The following is a 19,262-nucleotide window of genomic DNA, read 5'->3' as shown; positions in this document are numbered from 1 at the left end:
ATGTTTGTAAGGTAAAAGTTTAAATTCTTAGATTAAAAAAAGGTTAACCGAAGATGACTACTTAGAGTTTACCCAACAGATACTATGGAATACACTTTGTTTTAAATGATGTTGAACAGCATTGTTTCTTGTGGCTTAAAAGGTAGAAAAATAAACCTATAGATAGGTCAAGGATTGAGAAAGGCAGTCTAGAATTCTGTTTACATCTTAATTTATATTTATCTTTTGTCTTTATTGGGTTGTCGGAAAAGTCATGACTCATTTTTGCAATGAAAAACAGAAAAAATACATCATGACTTTTCCGACAGCCCAATATATGCAAAGTGGTCCAAAACTATATCCTAAAATTATTTAAATATTTTATAGCCACCGTATCCATTTGGGCGTCTGACCCTCTCAGTTTGAGGTAATCTATTGATAATACAGATGGCTTTTGAATTTGCAAATAATCATTCTGCTTTTCAAAAGATGAATCGCTGTATGATTAACAGGGTTCAGATGTCATCGTTTTAATGTGTATCAGTGCATGATATACAGTAAGAGAGCCCACTCATTCTTCATAGTCTTAATCATGCGGCCGTGTCATTGCTTTGCCTGTTAAAAAGAGAAGAAAATCAGTTGCATCATTTAGGGAGAGAAACATTTTTTGTTCTCATTTCCATATTTAGCCAATCCTGTTTCATTTTTCTGGGTTCTAACAAGAACTCACTATAAACACACACACACACTTACAAGGATGGGAACAAAGTGCTGGTTAGTTCATATCCTTCAATGATTACACCCAGACCTGCACCCGCCCCAGCTGCAGCTTCTGTCCTCTGCTCACCTGTCCCATCCTGCAGAAGCCCCTCATGCACTGTGGGTCATCCCTGTCAGTGCCACAAAGGCCAGGATGTAGAAGGTGTGTGGCGGGAGCGGTAGGGGGCATGAACTCAGATAAGGAGAAAACTACCCTGTCAGTCCCCAGATGTGGGTTGGAAAGTGGTAGAAAAAGCACATAGTGAGGATGCAGGGTGAGCATCAAGACACTGGTTGTTTATAGTTGAGGTGTTTGTTTTTCTAATGGAATTCCTTTTTGTGAGAATGTTACACTGTTAAATTGCTAATTTTGCAGTTGCCTAACTTGTTTTGTGATCGGTCTTTGTCTCTAGGGGACTCTACAGGAACCCATTCCCTGTACACCACATACAAAGACTACGAGCTCATGTTCCACGTGTCCACCATGCTGCCCCACATGCCCAGCAACAGACAGCAGGTAGGCAGGCCCCTGGCTCTCCCCTCCGCACGGCAGGCCACCGCTGGGCAGCCTGCGGGGGTGGTTCACGCTTGTAGGGTTTGCAAAGAACCGTTGGATATTTTCTCTTGAAAGGCATTGGTGATCTTTGACTCTTTTTTTTTTTAAAGATTTTTTATTGGGGTATTGGGGGGATGGGAACAGTGCTGGGGAATTGGGGGAAGGGGAACAGACAAGTTGCTGTTGTTTTTTTGTTCTTCAGTCTAGTTGTGGAGGACGTTGCTTCACTGGCCCAAGTTGGCGCCATCATTGTGCTCTTCCCGGGTGAGGCAGATCAGTTGCCGGCTTCTGGACGGCCGCTCACTGCGGCTGCTGGCCGCTCACGCTGGCTGCTGGCTACACACAGTAGCCCATGGCAACCCACTGCCACAGGGGCTGCAGCCTACGCCGTCACTGGCGACTGACGGCAGCCCGGCTCCAGGTCGAGCTGTTGTTCAGCATCTTAGCTGTGGAGGGCAGTGTCACTGGCCCTCATATGTGGGATCCGAACCGGGGCCCTCTGGCATCCCAAGCCAGTTCTTAACCATCGCGCCACTCGGCCGGTCCATGGTGATCTGTGACTCTTGAATCATTTGGAAGTATTTGGGCTTTAAAGGGAGTATTACTGCACACATTTCATTGCACTTTTTCCTTATAAAACTTAGAAACTCTTCCACATTCATTGTTATTGCTCAATAGGTAAAATCTCAGGGGAAACTAGTGTCAACTGTGTTAATTATAAAAAAGGCCAACTCTGCAACATGAACTTAGGTTTCTGCATGTGGATGGATAACTTAGTTACAGAGAATACTATAAGAAAGGACCTTAAATGCTTTCATGGTATGACTTAATTTTAGGGGTTTGATTCTATTTGGGTTAATTCAGCAGTTAAAACAAAGCTTGTTTTCATGCTCGGAAACTAGTTCTGATGTCACTTAACTGCTCCCCTTTGCCCTAAATATATTGAAGTGCCAAGGACCCCTTGCTCCTTAAGTATTTGTTGAATGAATGAAACTTAATTGTTGCATAGAATTTTTTTTTCTTAAATGCTTATAAAATTCAGTGGTGGCAGTCAAAGTATACATTTTCTCAAGAAGCGGCCCTTGCCTTGTCGCAGTCACTAGCAGTGGGAACCACCTGAGAGCCCATAGCGAGGCTGGGAAAGTGGACCCCTGTTTCCCAGCTGGCTCTTCACCTCAGGGCAGCTCCTGTCCCTTTTTTATTTTATTTTATTATTTTTTTAAGATTTTATTGGGGAATTGGGAGAGGGCAAAAGCATTGGGGAATCAGGGAAGAGGAACAGACAAGTTGCTGTCCTTTTGTTCTTCAGCCTAGTTGTGGAGGACGTCGCTTCAGTGGCCCAAGTTGGTATTATCATTGTGCTTTTCCTGGCTGAGGCAGTTGCTTGCCGGCCATTGGACGACCGCTCACAGCGGCTCACGGCAGCTCACGAAAGCTCACGCTGGCTGCCAGCCACTCACCGTAGCTTACAGGAGCCCACTGCAGCCCCACTGCAACCTATGCCGCTGCCAACGACTCAGGGCAGCCCAGCTCCAGGTTGAGCTTTTGTTCACTATCTTAGCTGTGGAGGGCACAGTGTCACTGGCCCTCATGTGGGATCTGAACTGGACCCCTGCTGCTCAGAGCTGGCATCTCAAGCCAACTCCTAACCAACGCGTCACTCGGCTGGCCTAGCTCCTGTCCCGTTTTTCTTCCATGGTGATTGCTGGGTAGATTTTCTTGCCATTTTCTATCTAATAATTAACCTCATCCATTATGCCCTCTGAGTGTTCTACAGTGTTTTCTAGTAATCAGAGTTCCTCCCACTCGCTGCAGAGCATGGATCTTTCGATCACATATCTGTATGTTGTTATGAGATGAACTTAGTTACCAGATCACATGTACTTATTTATATGTTTTAACTTAAAGGACTTATGGCTCTAAACAATTTAGTTTGAATACTGTCCAGTAGATTCACTAGATGGTAACGAGCTCACTGTGGACGCTGCGCTGGTCCCCAGATGCTCAGGAGTCGTGCAGTGTTGAACTCTGTGTGAGTTGTGCTTGGCCAGGGCTCACTCAGCCCTGGGCCACCTGTCAGCCCGTTTGCAGAGAGGAAGCCAGTGCCTCGGACCTCAGTGGTCAGTGTGTCAATTACAAGTCCTCCAGTCCCTACTTACCTGAGTCCTTGGACTCCAAACAGATCGGCCCGTCGTTTCTCACATGGCAGCCTCTGGAATTTTGAAGTCTGCTTGACTTGACTGCTACCAGAACCCAGACTGGCTTCCCCACACTCTTGTTGTTGCACAGTAATTAAAATGTGTGGGTTTATGAGTTTTCTGTATCTGTCTTTTTTTTTCACTGAAACTTGTCCTTGAAAAGTCCTATACACAAAAATGTGTATGGAGAATGGGGAATGGGGAGTGGGGAGGATGGGTGTTTTAAACTCCCCAAATGGGAGATTTAAAAAAAAAAAATCCCTGTACATTGAGATTAACGTTACAAACTCTGTAGCCTAAAGACTTATTTGGTTACCTTTTTTTTTTTTAACTCAGGTGAGAATCCATGACATAAAGTAAGTTATGCTGATGAAGTAGAGGTGGGAAGCTGTAGAAACTGTTTGGGTTGCTCTTTTCATTTCTCTTACTGTATGTGGAATGTATATGATCTTGTATGTGGTTCTCTGGGAAATCTATACATCAGTCCCTCCTCATCCACGGAACGCGTTCCAAAGACCCCCAGTGGATGCCTGAAAACCGTGGGTGGCACTAAGCCCTCTACAGACTATGATTTTTCTGTACCTGTACCTATGATAAAGTTTATATAATAAGTTCGGCCCAGGAAGAGATCAACAGTACATAATAAAATAGAACAGTTATTACAATGTACTGTAATAGAAGTTATGTGGACATGGTCTGTCTCTCTCAGAACCTTATTGTCCTGTCGGTACAGAGTGGAGACGCTGGACAAAGGGATGAGTCACGTCCCGGGTGGAAAGAATGGGACAGCGTGAGATTTCATCATGCTACTCAGAACAGGCACAATTAAAAGCTTATGAGTTGTTTATTCTGGACTTTTCCATTTAATATTTTCAGACCGTGGTTGATTGTGGGTAACTGAAACCACAGACAGCAAAACTGCAGGTATGGGGGCAGGGGAGAACTACTGTATATGAAGCACCCCAGGTGGGCAAGGTGTCCTAATATAGAGCAGATGCGTGAAGAGTGGGAGGCGAGTTAGTAGACTCTCGTCCTCAGTTTACTGCAGTCAGTCGCTTGCCCGTGGCCTTGGGTAGGGTTCTTTGTCTCTCAAGAAACTTGATAAGGGCTGGCCGAGTGGCTCATTGGTTAAGAGTTGGCTTGGGAACGCGAGCTCTGAGCAGCAGGGCCGCCGATTTGGATCCCACATGGGCCGGTGACTCTGCGCTGTACAACTAAGATGGTGAACAACAGCTCTACCTGGAGCTGGGCTGCCATGAGTCACCAGCAACTGCGTAGGCTGCAGTGGGACTGCAGTGGGCTGCCTGTGAGCTACCGTGAGTGGCTGGCAGCCAGTGTGAGCAGCCGGCAGCTGGCGTGAGCTGCCATGAGCCATTGTGAGTGGCCGTCCAATGGCTGGTGACCGATCTGCCTTAGCTGGGAAGAGCGCAATGATCACAATACCAACATGGGCCAGTGAAGCAACATCCTCCACCACTAGACTGAAGAACAAAAGGACAGTAACTTTTCTGTTCCTTCCCCGATTCCCCAAAACTTTTGCCCTCCCCCAATTCCCCAATAAAATCTTAAAAAAAAAAACAACTTGATAATTATATAATGGACCCATGTGGTTGTCCCCAGATACTGGACATGGTTGGGATGGCTGACCAGGGCTGCTCGGACTGCTGGGCTGAGAAGGACTCTAGGGTAGCACACAGGCTCAGAGGGAAAGAGTGCTGTGTTTCGGGGATATCTTCCATGGGTTTGGAAATGAGGGATGTGACACATGCATATATTTGGACTAGATGATGCAACATCGTTCTCTTAGTGTTAGGATTCTGTGGTTCTAGGTTCTTCCTTGAGGCTTCCTTCTTCTGGTTGAAATGCTTCTGCAGAAGGATGTAGCTGCTATAGCAATCCAGGAGCACTCGTCCGGGTTTGCATCCCAGCTGCTAGTGTTGTGACCTTGGGCAGAGTTTTCTGTGCTTTAGTTTTCCTTAACCCTGAAGACAGACTTACCTCTTTTCTGTGCTGAGGTGTCCCTGTGCACATAGAACAGTCCCCAAAACAGGGTAAGCAGCCTATAAACACGTGTTAATGAATTGTTATGCCTTCCTTGGATGGCAGGTAGAATTAGCTGAATTACTGCATGTAAAGCACTCAAAATAATGCCTAGCACAGTGTGCTCAGTGAATTTTAGTTGGTATTATTATTTTATAATTTATTAGATCTAAAGCATGAGTACTTTAGATGACCTAATTTGCCTTTCATTTTCTTGTTCCCAATCCTAAAAACCTAGTATGAAAAGCTAAGGCCTGAATTGTTAAGAAAGTAAGGGACTAATTTATCAATAATTTTAGAAAATTACTTTTACTTTGATGTTTAATATTTTGCTCATATGAGTTATCATTAGAATATTCTGTTTGTAGATAAATGATGCCACTGTGCAACCTTGGGGCATGTACTTTCCAGACTTGTCACAGGTTGTTCTGACTCCTCCCACATCTCTCACTCACCCCACCCCGGGCCCACCTGTGACGTTAATGCTGAGGGCATAGATGGATGTCTGAAATGACCAGTTAGGTTCCTGACTGCATTGTGAGTCCATGGGACGCCACACGTGAATGGTGCCTGTTCTTTGGCCTCATGAGCACCACGGTATTTGGATTATTTAACGGGTCCAGACTCATCCACATCAGATACAATTTCTTGTGTTTGTTCTTGTAATAAATCAAGCTGAAAGCTGATTCCAAGATGTATTAAAGCCCTGTAGAAAGTTCACCACAGTGAACATCTGACCCTTACAAAGAAGCCCGAGCCAGACCTGGGAGTGACCGGAAGGACCCCCTTGAGTGCTCTCGATCCAGGTGCCCCGCAGTGTTCTGGGCCTGTTTGCCAGTCGGTCCCCTGTCCCAGAGCTGTCTCCCCATGTGTCCCTCCTGCCTGTTCGGTAGACAAGTCATAGTGAAGCAATCATGGGGTGTGGTCAGGGGAGAGAACTCCACAAATGAGCTTCAGACTTTACCTTGGCAGAGAAACTTTTCCTTTCAACTGAGGCTATAGAACAGATAAATGGACCGTGGTGCCTGGCATGTAGTCAACTTTTTTCCTAATGTGTGAAGTTAGAGCTGCTCTGTTGGAAGGGGACTGGAATCCCATGGAGGTTCCTAAGGAATAAGCTGAGCCTCTCGCTTTCTGAAACTCCACTGAAGAATGCTGGTTCTAGCCTGGTGGTGGGCTTGATATCTCCAGAGTTAACAGGGGCACAGCTTGTTATCTTCGAGCTGGGCTGGAACCCCTTCTCCATGTAATTTAGACGGATGGTCGACCCCTGCCTTAGAAGGACTGTGCACTTACTTCTAAGTCCCTAGTGGGTACTGCTAAGGAACTGTTCAGTTCTGAAGGCATCTATCTCCTTAAGTGCTGTGCGAGCAGGTCCTGACTGCACTTGCAATATTTTGGAAGAATAAAATTTTTATTCAGCTTCCCATGATTTTCTTTACTCCCAGGCCCTAAATAGGAATGTGCACTTAAACCTAAGAACAAGAATTATTGCTTAGCGTAAGGGCTGGTATTGTGCAGCGTCAGAACAGAAAGGCCTGTAGCTTCATAATTCTGTTCTTACCTTCACTTCGTTATTAAATCATGAAAAATCCACATCTTGGTTTATTTTTGTGTCTCCATTTGCAACATTCAGCCTTGCTTAACTGGTTTGTACATTTACTCTTGCTATCGGCAAAATATATAGTATTTAATATTAAATATTTTAAATATTTTATATTGGTTATATAAAAATCATAAATCAGTGATGAATTCTTGAAATTGTAATTAAATTTGATAGGACCGTTTTCTGATCTGAGAGAAGAGTGGGTACCCAGCTTTCACTTCTTTGTGGGGAGCAGTGGGCAAGGCTTTCCTTCTCTAAATGTAGGTCTTCTGTGTGGTATTATTACACTATTTAGGGGTGATGAGTGTAGGTTTCCCTCACTTTCTTATTTAGACTACTATTCTGTGTTCACTTTTTCCATGTTTTTCCACAGGCAACTCTAGATATCTCTTAAAAATCAAAGTGAAATTCTAACCACTGGTGTACAGCCTTGAGTATAGAGTGTATGAAGGGCATGTTGTGTGTGTGTGTGTGTGTGTGTGTGTGTGTGTGTGTTGTGTGTGCACACTTGCAAAATTAGGAAGGTCTGGGAAGAAGGAGAAGCTAGCCCAAGAAAGGGGTTAGCAAGCACCAGGGGCCTGAGGCAGAAACGAGTTGGCAGGTTGGAGGGACAGGGTGGCTGTGGCTTTGGAGGCATGGGGGGGTAGGCGACGGGTCAGGTGTGGGGAGCCTTCGGCAGCCCTGTCCCTACTGACTGGACTTCAGATTCCAACCCAAGGACAAAGGTCCAGAACTGGTGATTGGCTTTTTTGTTTGTTTGGTATTTTTTATGGGGGAACATTTAATTTTTGGCTTAGTTTTGAGCTCATCTCTGAATTTCAGAACTTGTAATCATTAAGTGACTCAGTTTTCTCTTTGTAGTTATGCTGATCTTTACATATTGGCGGCTTAAGACAAGTAGTTCTCTGGAGATGTGCCTTCTCCAGTTTCAAATTAAGCTTCCTCTTCTCTGACTCTTAGAAACTTCTGAACTCCATCCCGACAGCCTCTCCTTCATGCTGTACAGCCTGCTGCCTTCCTCTCCCAAATGAGGTGCCAGCTGCTTTTGCTTTCTATCTTGCTGGGTTTTTAAAAAAGAATTTGACAAATGAATCTATTCGCAGAGTGGTTCATAGATCTGCCTCGTTCGCCTCGATGCCATTTTGATCCAAGTGTGGCTGCCACACAGCTTTTGTTTCCACCTGCCTTTGACTGTTGCACCAACTTACAGCTGGTCCTGTGGCACTCGGACGTCTGTTTCCAGAACTGAGAACCAGCCCACAGGTTGCTGTTTCTATAGCATCTCTATGCCTTTTGCCGTGGAATTGGGTGAAGAATCACATTTTCACTTTCCTTGTCTTCACAAGAGCTTATGCCTGTTTCACAGCTTGAATCAAGTGCTGGAAATTTCATAGAATTGACTATGTAAATTCATCTAATGCAATATTTATTAACTCACTCTTGCAGTTAAAGACGCGGAGTTGGTTCTCCCGGCTCCGAGGAAGTGCCATGAGCTTCCAGGACCTAGAGAGTTAGCCCTAGTATGTGTGGTTCCCTAGTTCCCTAAACAAATAGTGCCTGGAGCGCCTGGTAATGGAACCCGTCTCCCTGGTGAGCTGGGCTGCATCTGTTTATGGGTTGACACCTTTTCCCCTTCCATTTTCAGACTCTGATTATACAGACTTTCATTGACCGGTTAGAAAAAAATGTAACTAACCACTGAAGAAAACATTGACCTTTGAATAAGAAGGCCGAGAAATTACCTAGTTTATTTAATGTTGGCTGAGATCTTAGAAAACACTGAATAATGTTTCTGTTAACTCTCCAGATGTTCGATTTCTTTAGTCTCTAATTAAATTCAAGCAACCTGTTAATGGACAAGGTGTTAGTTTTTCTTACTTTATTTTCCTACAAAGAGCTTCTGCTTTTACTCTTAATGAATTTCCTTGTTCCCCTCCCCTCCGTACACTTTATTTTTTGTACAAACTGCTTTTTGTGACTATAGTTTAACTAGACTTTTAAAAACATTTTGTGCCCATTTTGCAAAGCAAAAGAATGTGCTTAGACAGAGACACAAGCAGTCTCACATGTCATCAAGGTGACTAGCCTTAGAGTTTTGTTGCTCTTGTGCTTTAAATATTCCTGTGGTGAATTCCTGGAGCAGGGACCCATCTTCCCTGAGGAGGAAGAGAAAATGGCAGAGTGTCCAATACACTGTTGCAGTAGCCGTGGTAACAAAGCCCTAAGTTCCAGTGATGTTCACCCTGACCCATTTACCGCTCCGGAGGGGGCTGCAGAGCTCACTGAGCTCCATCTTCTGTTAGTCAATCTGAGAACTCCAGTGTTTCAAGGATACTGAGTCAAGTTCAGTGCAAGCTATTATGTTCCGTGTTCACCAGATATGTTGAACACAATGTTAGGCATTTTAGTTATTTTTTGTTTTAACTTTTCCTTTGTTCCTGAATGTCCCTTGTCCCCTTACAGTACATATGAATCATGTATTTCAGTTATCGGGAAATGAAAGAAGCATATCTTAGGCTACAATTTTTACTTTGTTTGTGGATGTTATTGTAGGTACTAACCTTTGCTTCCGTTTTCTTGCCTTCACATGGAATGTTAGTTGTGGTTAACCTCTGTGTCTACTATAGTATGGGAAAATAGCAGCACAGCCTGGATGACCTACCTAGTTTGCTACTGATGTTTTCCATATGACGCATTTCACTTCGGTGTCTAGCAAACATTTTTAAAACTACAGGTGACACATTGGGTTTGTATTAATAGTAGCACATGTCTCAAAACTTCACTGACAGTGAAATGATTTTCATGTGCTTATAGCTTTTAACCACTAGGAGTTCAATAGGAGTTTTCCAACACATGAGTCAAGCAGTTTAACAGGCATAAAGAGAACTCTGGAAGAATGAACATTTCGGTTCCCATTTTCCCGCCCTTTTTACATGCCTAATCAAAAGTCTCGGGCGATGGTGAAATCCCTTTGGTATCTGGGTTTAAAAGGTTGTAAAGGTTGAACTGAATGCTCTTCACACTGTGAAGTGTGTTCTGGTGCCAAATAAACTTGGGAGCAAGCTTGTCGTCTTCATTGTTGCCAGTAAAATGAGATTTACTACCTGAGATGATCACCAGCTCGTATAATGATGACAGTGCCTATTTAAACTGAAGATCACAGCCTCACTGAGCGCAGATGCTTTCCCTGCATAAACTCACAGAGCGCCTTGTATGTGGATTCATCGGCATGTGTTCAGAGGCGGCCACAGTGTCATCACCAGTGTTGTGTGGCTGTGATTATATGTTCCCATGGTTTATCCACTGAGCCAATGTGTATTGGGTGTCTGCTATGTCCTGGGTGGGCCATTAGAGACTAGGAAACCAGCAGTCAGTAAGACACACCCGCCGCCCTCATGATGATTATGACCTGGTGCAGGAGAAGGAAAGCCACAGTTAGAATAGGGGCAATGGCTAATGTGATAGCAGTGGGCCCGGGTGTGTGAGTGGAGCACGGATGGGGCTTGCTGAGGAAGTTTCTCTGAGGTGCCGTGATGTCTAAGCAGGACTCTGAGTTATCTGGGAGAAGCTTGCTGGGAGCGGGCACTCTTGGCAGAAGGAACATCAAAAGTAACAGTGTTCAAATGCTCTGGGGCCCCTCCTCTCCCACCACCTTCATAATTTCTAAGCTTGCATACTCTTGGGTTTTCCAGCTACTAACCTGATGGAATTCTGTGTTTCTGAATTCCATTTAAAGTACCAAATTATGGTTAGTTTGAATATATTAGCTATCAAAATAACAGTCTTCTGTATTTTTGTTGTAGAAACGCATATTTCTGTGGGAGGACAAGAACGAGGCCCCAGCGCAGTAGCTCAGGGCTTTGAGCCCAGAGTCTCTCGGACTCTGTCTCCTTTTAAGCTAAAGAGCCGAAACTGTAAAATTCCTGACAGCAGTCTGAGCTCTAATGTGCTATGATTTTAGGGTAGGAAGATAAAGAAGAGAGGAGAACGTAAGTTGAAAGAGGTGATTAGCTCCTTAGGCTTTCCCTTTCGGGGCCTCCTGGAGGAAGCCTGTTTGCGTTCCTGTATCGCGAGTGGCAGCACTGCCTCCCAGAGAAGACCCTGCTTTGCAAATAACTTCTTTAAATTAAAAGACAAGTGAATTGTATGTATTTGCATATTTTGTTTTTGCAGAAAACCTTATTTGTAACTCTGTATGTGTGTGTTCACTTTCTTGACTGCAGCTTCTGCGGAAACGGCATATAGGAAATGACATCGTGACCATTGTCTTCCAAGAGCCTGGAGCACTTCCTTTTACTCCCAAAAACATCCGGTCCCACTTCCAACACGTCTTTGTCATCGTCAAAGTGCATAATCCCTGCACCGAAAACGTGTGTTACAGGTGAGTCACTAGTCCCTGCTTTCTCGTCCTCCCAGATCTATTTCAACAGAATTTTTCCCCAAACATTTTTGTTTTCCAATTATTATTTCTAACCCCGTAATTATCAGTTTTTTCTAATTATATTTCCCACTGCCTGCCCTCAGATGCTTTCTATAAGAAATAATTGCCTTCTTCCCACTTTTGAAAAAGTGAAATACCTAGCAGCTCAAAATCATATAAATTATACATTTCCTCTATTTCCCCCTTAAAAACCTCCTCCAGCCTGAGCCAGAATCACAATTTAGTTGTTAGCAGCCTCTGAGGTAGACGATGTGGCCATTTCAGTGTTGCTTTGGCAGAAGTAATTATCTCGGTGGCAAAACACTGCTTCTGGTCCAAACTCTTGCAAACACCCCACAGGGCCCTGAAACCAGGACTTGACCCTGGCTTTGCTGGTTTCAAAAGGCCGTGGTGTGCCCGAACCCTGAGACTGTTTCCAACGTGGCCTGCTTTTCTTCTTTACCCCAAAGAAAGAGTTGTCTTCTTCTTAGGGAATAGCTGCTGCAGGGGGGCCGTGTGGTGGGGTCCAGGAAAGAATGGGTCTCTGGCCAGAGATTGAACCCAGCTCTGCGACTCATCATGGTGCTTTGTATGAAGTATTTATTTTTTGGAGCCTTTGTTGCCTTCTCTTAAACTTGAGGATAATAGTACCCACTTCAATGGATAGTGATGAAGAATAAATAGCAGGAATTATGCAAAACACCCCTTAGAGTCCCTGGCACTCATCAAAGGTTGTTTCCTTTATAATCTTAACACGGTAGTTGCCAGTTTATTGCTGGCGGGGCCCAGGCGGGGCTCAGGCATATGTGTGGGTGTGAGGGAGAGAGCGGAGCCTGTGAGCACTGCAGGGCACAGCCTCCCACAGGCAGGGAGCCAGTCAGTGCGCCACATCATGTGCCCCACCCGTCTCAGAAGGGCACAGCCTAAAAACCGGTAGTTCTTACGCTGAATGCTGCCTCCCAGGCAGCTTGTTACACGGAGCCATCCTCTGGCCCTACTGGGCAGCATCTAATGCAATCGCCTGGAACCCACCCGGGCCTCTGCACATGTGAGTTACAGACCGCTGGTCTGGGTCTGATTGCCCAGAACTACTTTCAAATATGATATTTGAAAAAAGTATAATATCTATTCTGTATCAATATTATGCTTAAATAGATGATGTTGGTGCAGACATGGTAAATTGACTTATTCTTCTGAGATCTCACCTGATGAATGGTAATTATGAAGAATAATCTTAAATGAACCTTGCTAATGGATTGGAAACTTAACCCTAGGGGCTATATTGTATTTGGTTTTATTTTATTGGCTGCTATTTTTAGGTCAAATCAAGAATTCTTAATTACTTTCTATTTTTGGTTTATGCTTATATCATGAGGGGGTTCATTAGCACACAAAATCTTAAAGATAAGTAATACGTATTTTTATTTCTTTAAGGTTTTCTGGTTTTAATTAAGTTACTGGGGAGGGATGTATTGGAAACCCGTATTGGTATAGATATAGACTTACCTGTAAACAAAGTGGATTGCGTTATGTTTCCTATGATGGGAGATAGCGTGTGTAAATTGTTCAGAGATGGAGTCATTGGTTTTTAAGAAGCCACATTGTTGTCACTAAATGATCGTTTACCATTGACACTCAGTCGTAAAGTCAATAGAGTGCTTCGGATTTTTGGAGCTGCCTCATCCATATTGATCATGCTTAAAAACTTCATGAGCCTTCCTCAGCGAATCAATACTAATCATCTGGAATCCTGTAGTCAAATCAATTCCATAACATTTTCTCAAGCTGTATGTTCTCTGTCCCGTGGAACAGCGGCCCAAGGTTACAGCGCCCAAGTTTTCCAAAAACACCTTATATACTGTTCCCTAAAACATACCAGTGGCAAAATAAACTCATTAAAATAATTTCCAAGGAAATGATCAAATATAATCCAGGTCTACTGTTTTCTAAATTGCTATGTCTTGATCCACGGACATGTTCTAAAGGAGAGTGGATGGCGGCACACCGCTCAGGGAAACCCCAGAGCGCTGCTTCGCTCGTGAGCTTTGTGCCAGTGTCGAGGCCGTGAGCCTGGGTGCCAGGGACCTGCCAGGCCACTGGGTCTGGTCCCGATGGGCTGGTAGGTGGCAATGACCTCCTCTGATGAAAACTGCTGCCTCACGTGTGCATGTCTGGAAAGGGAAGGGATGCCCCCACCAACAGCAGCAGTCTCCACAGTCCCCCAAGATGCAGGAATAAAGCCGGGTCCCTTGAACCGGGAAACGAGGAGGCGACATTCCCAAAGCACCATGTAATGTGATTTTAGGCTGAAATTTGCAAAAGCAGCCTTAACTAATAGCCTGTTTCTTTATGTAAAGTTTTTTTTAATTTTAATAATTGTGGCCACTGCGGGGTTCACTGAAAGGATTTATGTGTTCGTATACTTTCCAAGATAAACTCGTTGCAAAATACATCCCTTAGGAACTGGATGACTAAACTCCTCGCTATGTGGGCTTGGTAGATAACTCCTGGTTAAGAGCGAAGAAATCTCTGTAGAAAGTAATGACTTCTATTTTAGAAAATTTAATATGCAGCCCCTCCTGATAAAAATTAGATGATAATGCTAAGTCAATTAAAATAATTGTTTGTGACAATGGTAACAGTTTAGATAATAATCGCTTTACATTCATTCTTTTGTTTAATCCTCATAAGTGGGCGTTTGAGGATGGCACTGTTTTAACCTCCATTTTACAGATGAGGAAACTGAGGCACTGAGGGATTGAGTAACTAGCTCAGGGTCTCTGTGAGCTGGTGCAGCTGGAATTCCCACGCGAGCACCAGCCTCCATAGTCCTCTCCTCACGGTGCTTTCCTGCAGCCCTCTAACTCACACATTAAAGAGTGCTCGTCTTGGTGGTGTTGCTTCCAGGGGAGGGGTCTTATATTTAAATCATCAACACATGCTAAGTTATTTGGGTGAAATAAATTCTGAAACACATTCTCATTTTCACCCATTAGGAATTATCTGAATCTGGCAAAACAGCATTCCTCTGACCTCAGCTCTGCTTGAAAGAATTAGGGATTCTGTAAATTTTGTAAGGCAGGCCCTCTAATTGGCCCCCATCTGCAGCACATCACAGTAATCATGGAAGAGACATGCCTCAATTCTGCTGCTTTTCTTGTACAACTTTAATCCGAGATGCACAGAATTGCTGTTTATCGAGCAGGCATATTTAATACCTTGTAGAGGGGACATCCAGTTAGACACTCGGGCCCCTAATTGGGGACAAAAAGAATTGCCTTGTTTAAAGACACTTCCCTCCACCCCGCAGTGAGGGTGCCTGGGAGCATGTTGAGAGTGAATGAAGGGCTTTCCTGGTGCTTTGGCCTGGGTGCTTCCAAGCTGCAGTCAGACAGCAGCTTGAGGTCCACGGAGCTAAGTGCAAAGAAGCAACCCTGCGAGGGGTCCGGTGGGGTTTGGCGTCCTTGGCCCCCTGTGGGTAGAATCCTTCCAGGAATCTGCCTCTTCCTGGAAGAGAAAACCAAATGTAGGAGAGGTGGTCATGGACAGTGGTCACTAGTGGGTTATGCCCAGCACTAGAAGGGCAGACTCCCTTGTGCAGAGGCCGTGAGCTCAGGGATCGAGTAGAGGAGAAGCAGCAGGTGAGCTGGGACCAGTCCCAGTACAGATGGGTGGCTTTGGGACAGTGCTCGGGCACTGACATATGAGGGACATTCGTTCCTACTCTGTCTAGAGCGTTTATAGGCCTTTCTTTCAAGAACAGAAGTCCAGTCCCCACATGACCCTGTGGTTTAGTGCATGTGCTCCTTACATGGGTGAGTTCAGTGTATCTGTCCCAAAGGGAGGCGATCCTTCTCTTCCCCTTTCATACCGGCTGAGATCCCATCCTGTTTCCCATGTGCTGCCATTCCCCAGAAATGACCCGGAAGTGATTGACTCTGCTGCAGAGGCGGGGTGTCCGGGGGCTGCAATCCATTTAGAGTCTAACCGACCACATTCCAGAAGAGGCATGCCTACCTGACAGAACAGATTTGGACAGAATGTTTTCAGGCCTTAACTCACTTCTTCCAGGACTCTCTGCAGTGATGAAATTGAAGCCCAGATTGCTTCCTTTGTTTATCCCGACATAGAAAATATCAGCCCGGGCCAGCCGAGTGGCATGTTGGTTAAGAGCTGGTTTGGGACGCCAGCTCTGAGCAGCAGGGCCCTGGCTCAGATCCCACATGAGGGCCAGTGACACTGCCCTCTACAGCTAAGATGGTGAACAGCAGCTCGACCTGGAGCTGGGCTGCTGTGAGTCACCGGTGACAGCGTAGGCTGCAGTGGGGCTGCAGTGGGCTGCTGTAAAGCTACCGTAAGTGGCTGGCAGCTGGTGTGAGCTGCCAAGAGCTGCCGTGAGTGGCCATCCAGGGCCCGGCGACCGATCTGCCTCACCCAGGAAGAACACAATGATAATAACCAACATGGGCCAGTAAAGCGACGTCCTTCACAACTAGATTGAAGAACAAAAATGACAGCAACTTGTCTGTTCCCATTTCCCGATTCCCCAACGCTGTTTCCCTCCCCCAATTCCCCAATAAAATCTTAAACAAAAAAAGAAAAAGAAAATATCAGCGTGGACAGGTGTGGATTAGTACAGTTTCTTGATCTGCAGTAGCTACTCAGTAATTGGGTAGTAGATATTGTAGATGCTGTGGGATTCATTCACTCACTCACTCGTCTTTTATTTGTTAATTTATTATTCAACTCTATAATTGATCTTATTCCAAAAAGGATGAGACAACTGAAACGTCTGTCTGATGTAAGGGAGCCTTATTGTTTTGCTACATTAAGATGGTTGTTACTATCACTGTACCTTCAATTGTTTTCAGTCCCTGGAATCTCTTAAAACTTTCATGAAACTTTTATTTAGATTTTCCAAATATGATCAAGTGAGTATTTCCTTTAAAAAGACCCTTGAAAATGCTGGTGCTGTAAGTATGATCATTTGTCCGGCACCTGTGAAGGCCTTGCCCCTGGGGCCAACCTCACTTCTGTTGGGAGTGTCACTGTCCTTCTCGGCGATGACCAGCCACAGAGTTAGGGGACCAGCCTGGCACCATCTGAAATTCAGCGTATCCCATTCCGCTGTGGATCTATTACCCCCATCTTAGCTCGGTGGCCATGACAAAGGATTATAGACATGGTGCTTTAAACAACAGACATTTCTTGCTTACAGTTCTGGAGTCTGGAAGCCCAAGGTCAAGATGCTGGCAGGTTTGCTTGTCCTGAGGCCTCTCTCCTTGCTTTATAGATGGCCATCCTCTTTCTCTGTCCCCACGTGGCGTTTCCTCTGTTCATGGGCATCCCTGGTGCCTCTTTGTGTCCTAATCTCATTTTATAAGAACACCAGTTAGATTGGATGAGGGCCCACCCTAATGGCCTCATTTTGACTTATCGCTTTAAAGATCCTATCTTTAAACGCAGTCATGTTCCCAGCCACTGGGGGTTAGGACTGCACTATACAAATTTTGAGGGGACATAACTCAACCCCATAACACCCCCCACCCCCGACCATCTAAGAAGTTTGAAAAGTTTTCTTTAAATACAAACAAACCAAAACTTGGTATCCAGAAGTTAGGATAACAAGAAGCTACAAAATAGATGACTGAGTTGGAAGTGTGGATGTGTGTCAGATTTCTGAAAGTAAATATTACGGCATCACAGCTCATCTTGTTTCTTTTTTTTTTTGCTTCCTCAGTGTCGGAGTTTCTAGATCAAAAGATGTGCCACCGTTTGGTCCACCAATTCCCAAAGGCGTAACTTTCCCAAAGTCAGCGGTGTTTCGGGACTTCCTTTTAGCCAAAGTAATCAATGCAGAAAACGCAGCCCACAAATCGGAGAAGTTCCGAGCGATGGCCACCCGGACAAGGCAAGAGTACTTGAAGGATCTGGCGGAGAACTTTGTCACAACCGCCACTGTGGACACCTCTGTGAAGTTCAGCTTCATCACACTGGGTGCCAAGAAAAAGGAGAAAGTCAAGCCGAGGAAGGACGCCCATCTGTTCAGTGTGGGGGCCATCATGTGGCACGTGGTGGCACGGGACTTCGGCCAGTCGGCTGACATTGAATGTCTGCTTGGGATTTCCAACGAGTTCATCATGCTGATTGAAAAGGACTCCAAGAACGTGGTCTTTAACTGTTCCTGCAGGGACGTCATTGGGTGGACCTCTGGACTAATGAGCATCAAAGTGTTTTACGAAAGAGGAGAGTGCATCCTTCTGTCCTCGGTGGATAACTGTGCTGAAGACATAAGGGAAATTGTCCAGCGATTAGGAGTAAGTATAGGCTTTGTATTTCCCACTGTCCTTCGGTCTTCAGACCCAGGTTCATAGTGGCTTCCACTGAGGAGATTCCGCCTTGATTGTGGCACCTGGGGAACGAATGACGATGCCTTAAAGCTACAGTGCTGAATTTTAAATGTTGTGCCATTGCTGAGTACATGAATGGTGCACCAGCACCCCTTACAAATTGATTGGAAAGGGAAAGTGAAGCCAGCTTTCAAAAGGAATATCAGGATATATTTTTATGGCATTTGAAGGAACAGGAGAATGGCTAGCTGTCCTGCTGTTTGTAGAGACTGGCAGATCAGCCTCCCACAGGGAGCTCAGTGGGCACAGACTTGACCTTGACCCTGTGGGTGAGTCCCCTTTGTAGCTTCAGCTCTGTCCTGCTTAAAATGCAGGTAGTTTATTCAAGCTGCCAGGTTAAATGTGTTCTTGGTTTTCCAGCCACAGTTCCTTAAGGTTTTACAGAATTACCCATTAAGTTAGACACACACAAAAGTCATAAGAGAGATTTAAAAAAATATATTATCTTTAGAACAAAACTCTTAAGTGATGTCCATGGGTTTAACAGTTATATTTCTGCTCCTAATTTTAACAAAGGGAGATACAGGTATTAGTTTGAGTGTGTACCACAGGATTATAAGAATAAATCAAATAAAACGTAAGAACAAAACATGCTTTGACAAAAGAATTTCTCACGTCTACATCTTCCCCCAAGGTGACATGTATTTCATCAATTAGAAAAGATTTAGTCAATTATGGATCATGAAAAATGAAGAAATTATACCCATTTCCTGCCCCTTTCCTCCCACCAAAGATAAATGCCCCCTTTGTTATTTGAAATGATGTACAAGACACAATACTATCAAGTCAGTGTCTGCTAGCCCAAGAAATCATTTCATTATTTGCAGACACTATTTCTAAGAAAAGGCCTCAGTGTGTTCAGCAGTATTATGGGCTGTATGTGCGCAAACCTCAATGGAGCCGGGGATGGTTAAGCATGTGCCTAGTTTATGTGTCTGGAGAACTGAGTTATCCGGGGACTCTCAGGACTCCTCGTGCTTTTGGGGATGTCGCAAATGCTTCTCTTAGGAGACCCACTGAGCCATCATAATCCATGCTCCCCAAAATCAACACAAGTACGACTTCACCTGCCCCTGAAATGCGTGTCCCACAGGCTCTGTCCCACGGACCCATCCTCCCACTTTCCTAGAAAGCAACTGCATTGCCGATGTGACTGAGATGCCTGGTATATGGATTGTATTTGAGGAAATAGGTTCTGTGCCAGGATGACTTGTACAGATGTTGGCGACAACACCCCGGAGAGCCGAGGGATGGTACAGGGTTGGTGCAGGGCCATGGCAGCAGAAATGGGGTT

The 19,262-nt window shown here is 44.8% G+C and overlaps 1 protein-coding gene across 1 annotated transcript in view; it reads left to right on the top strand.

Moving 5' to 3' along the window:
* The window catches only part of SIPA1L2 (signal induced proliferation associated 1 like 2), a 94,586-nt gene that overhangs the window by 17,286 nt on the left and 58,038 nt on the right, over window positions 1-19,262 (top strand). Inside the window, exons 5-7 of the mRNA XM_019665836.1 lie at window positions 1,152-1,255; window positions 11,362-11,519; window positions 17,299-17,875. Of these exons, the coding sequence (XP_019521381.1) occupies window positions 1,152-1,255; window positions 11,362-11,519; window positions 17,299-17,875 (839 nt within the window). The remainder of the gene's footprint in view (window positions 1-1,151; window positions 1,256-11,361; window positions 11,520-17,298; window positions 17,876-19,262) is intronic.

The sequence above is a fragment of the Hipposideros armiger genome, unplaced genomic scaffold (genome assembly GCF_001890085.2).
Source record: "Hipposideros armiger isolate ML-2016 unplaced genomic scaffold, ASM189008v1 scaffold_454, whole genome shotgun sequence".
NCBI lineage: Eukaryota > Metazoa > Chordata > Mammalia > Chiroptera > Hipposideridae > Hipposideros > Hipposideros armiger.
This window is presented reverse-complemented; position numbering and strand designations above follow the sequence as displayed.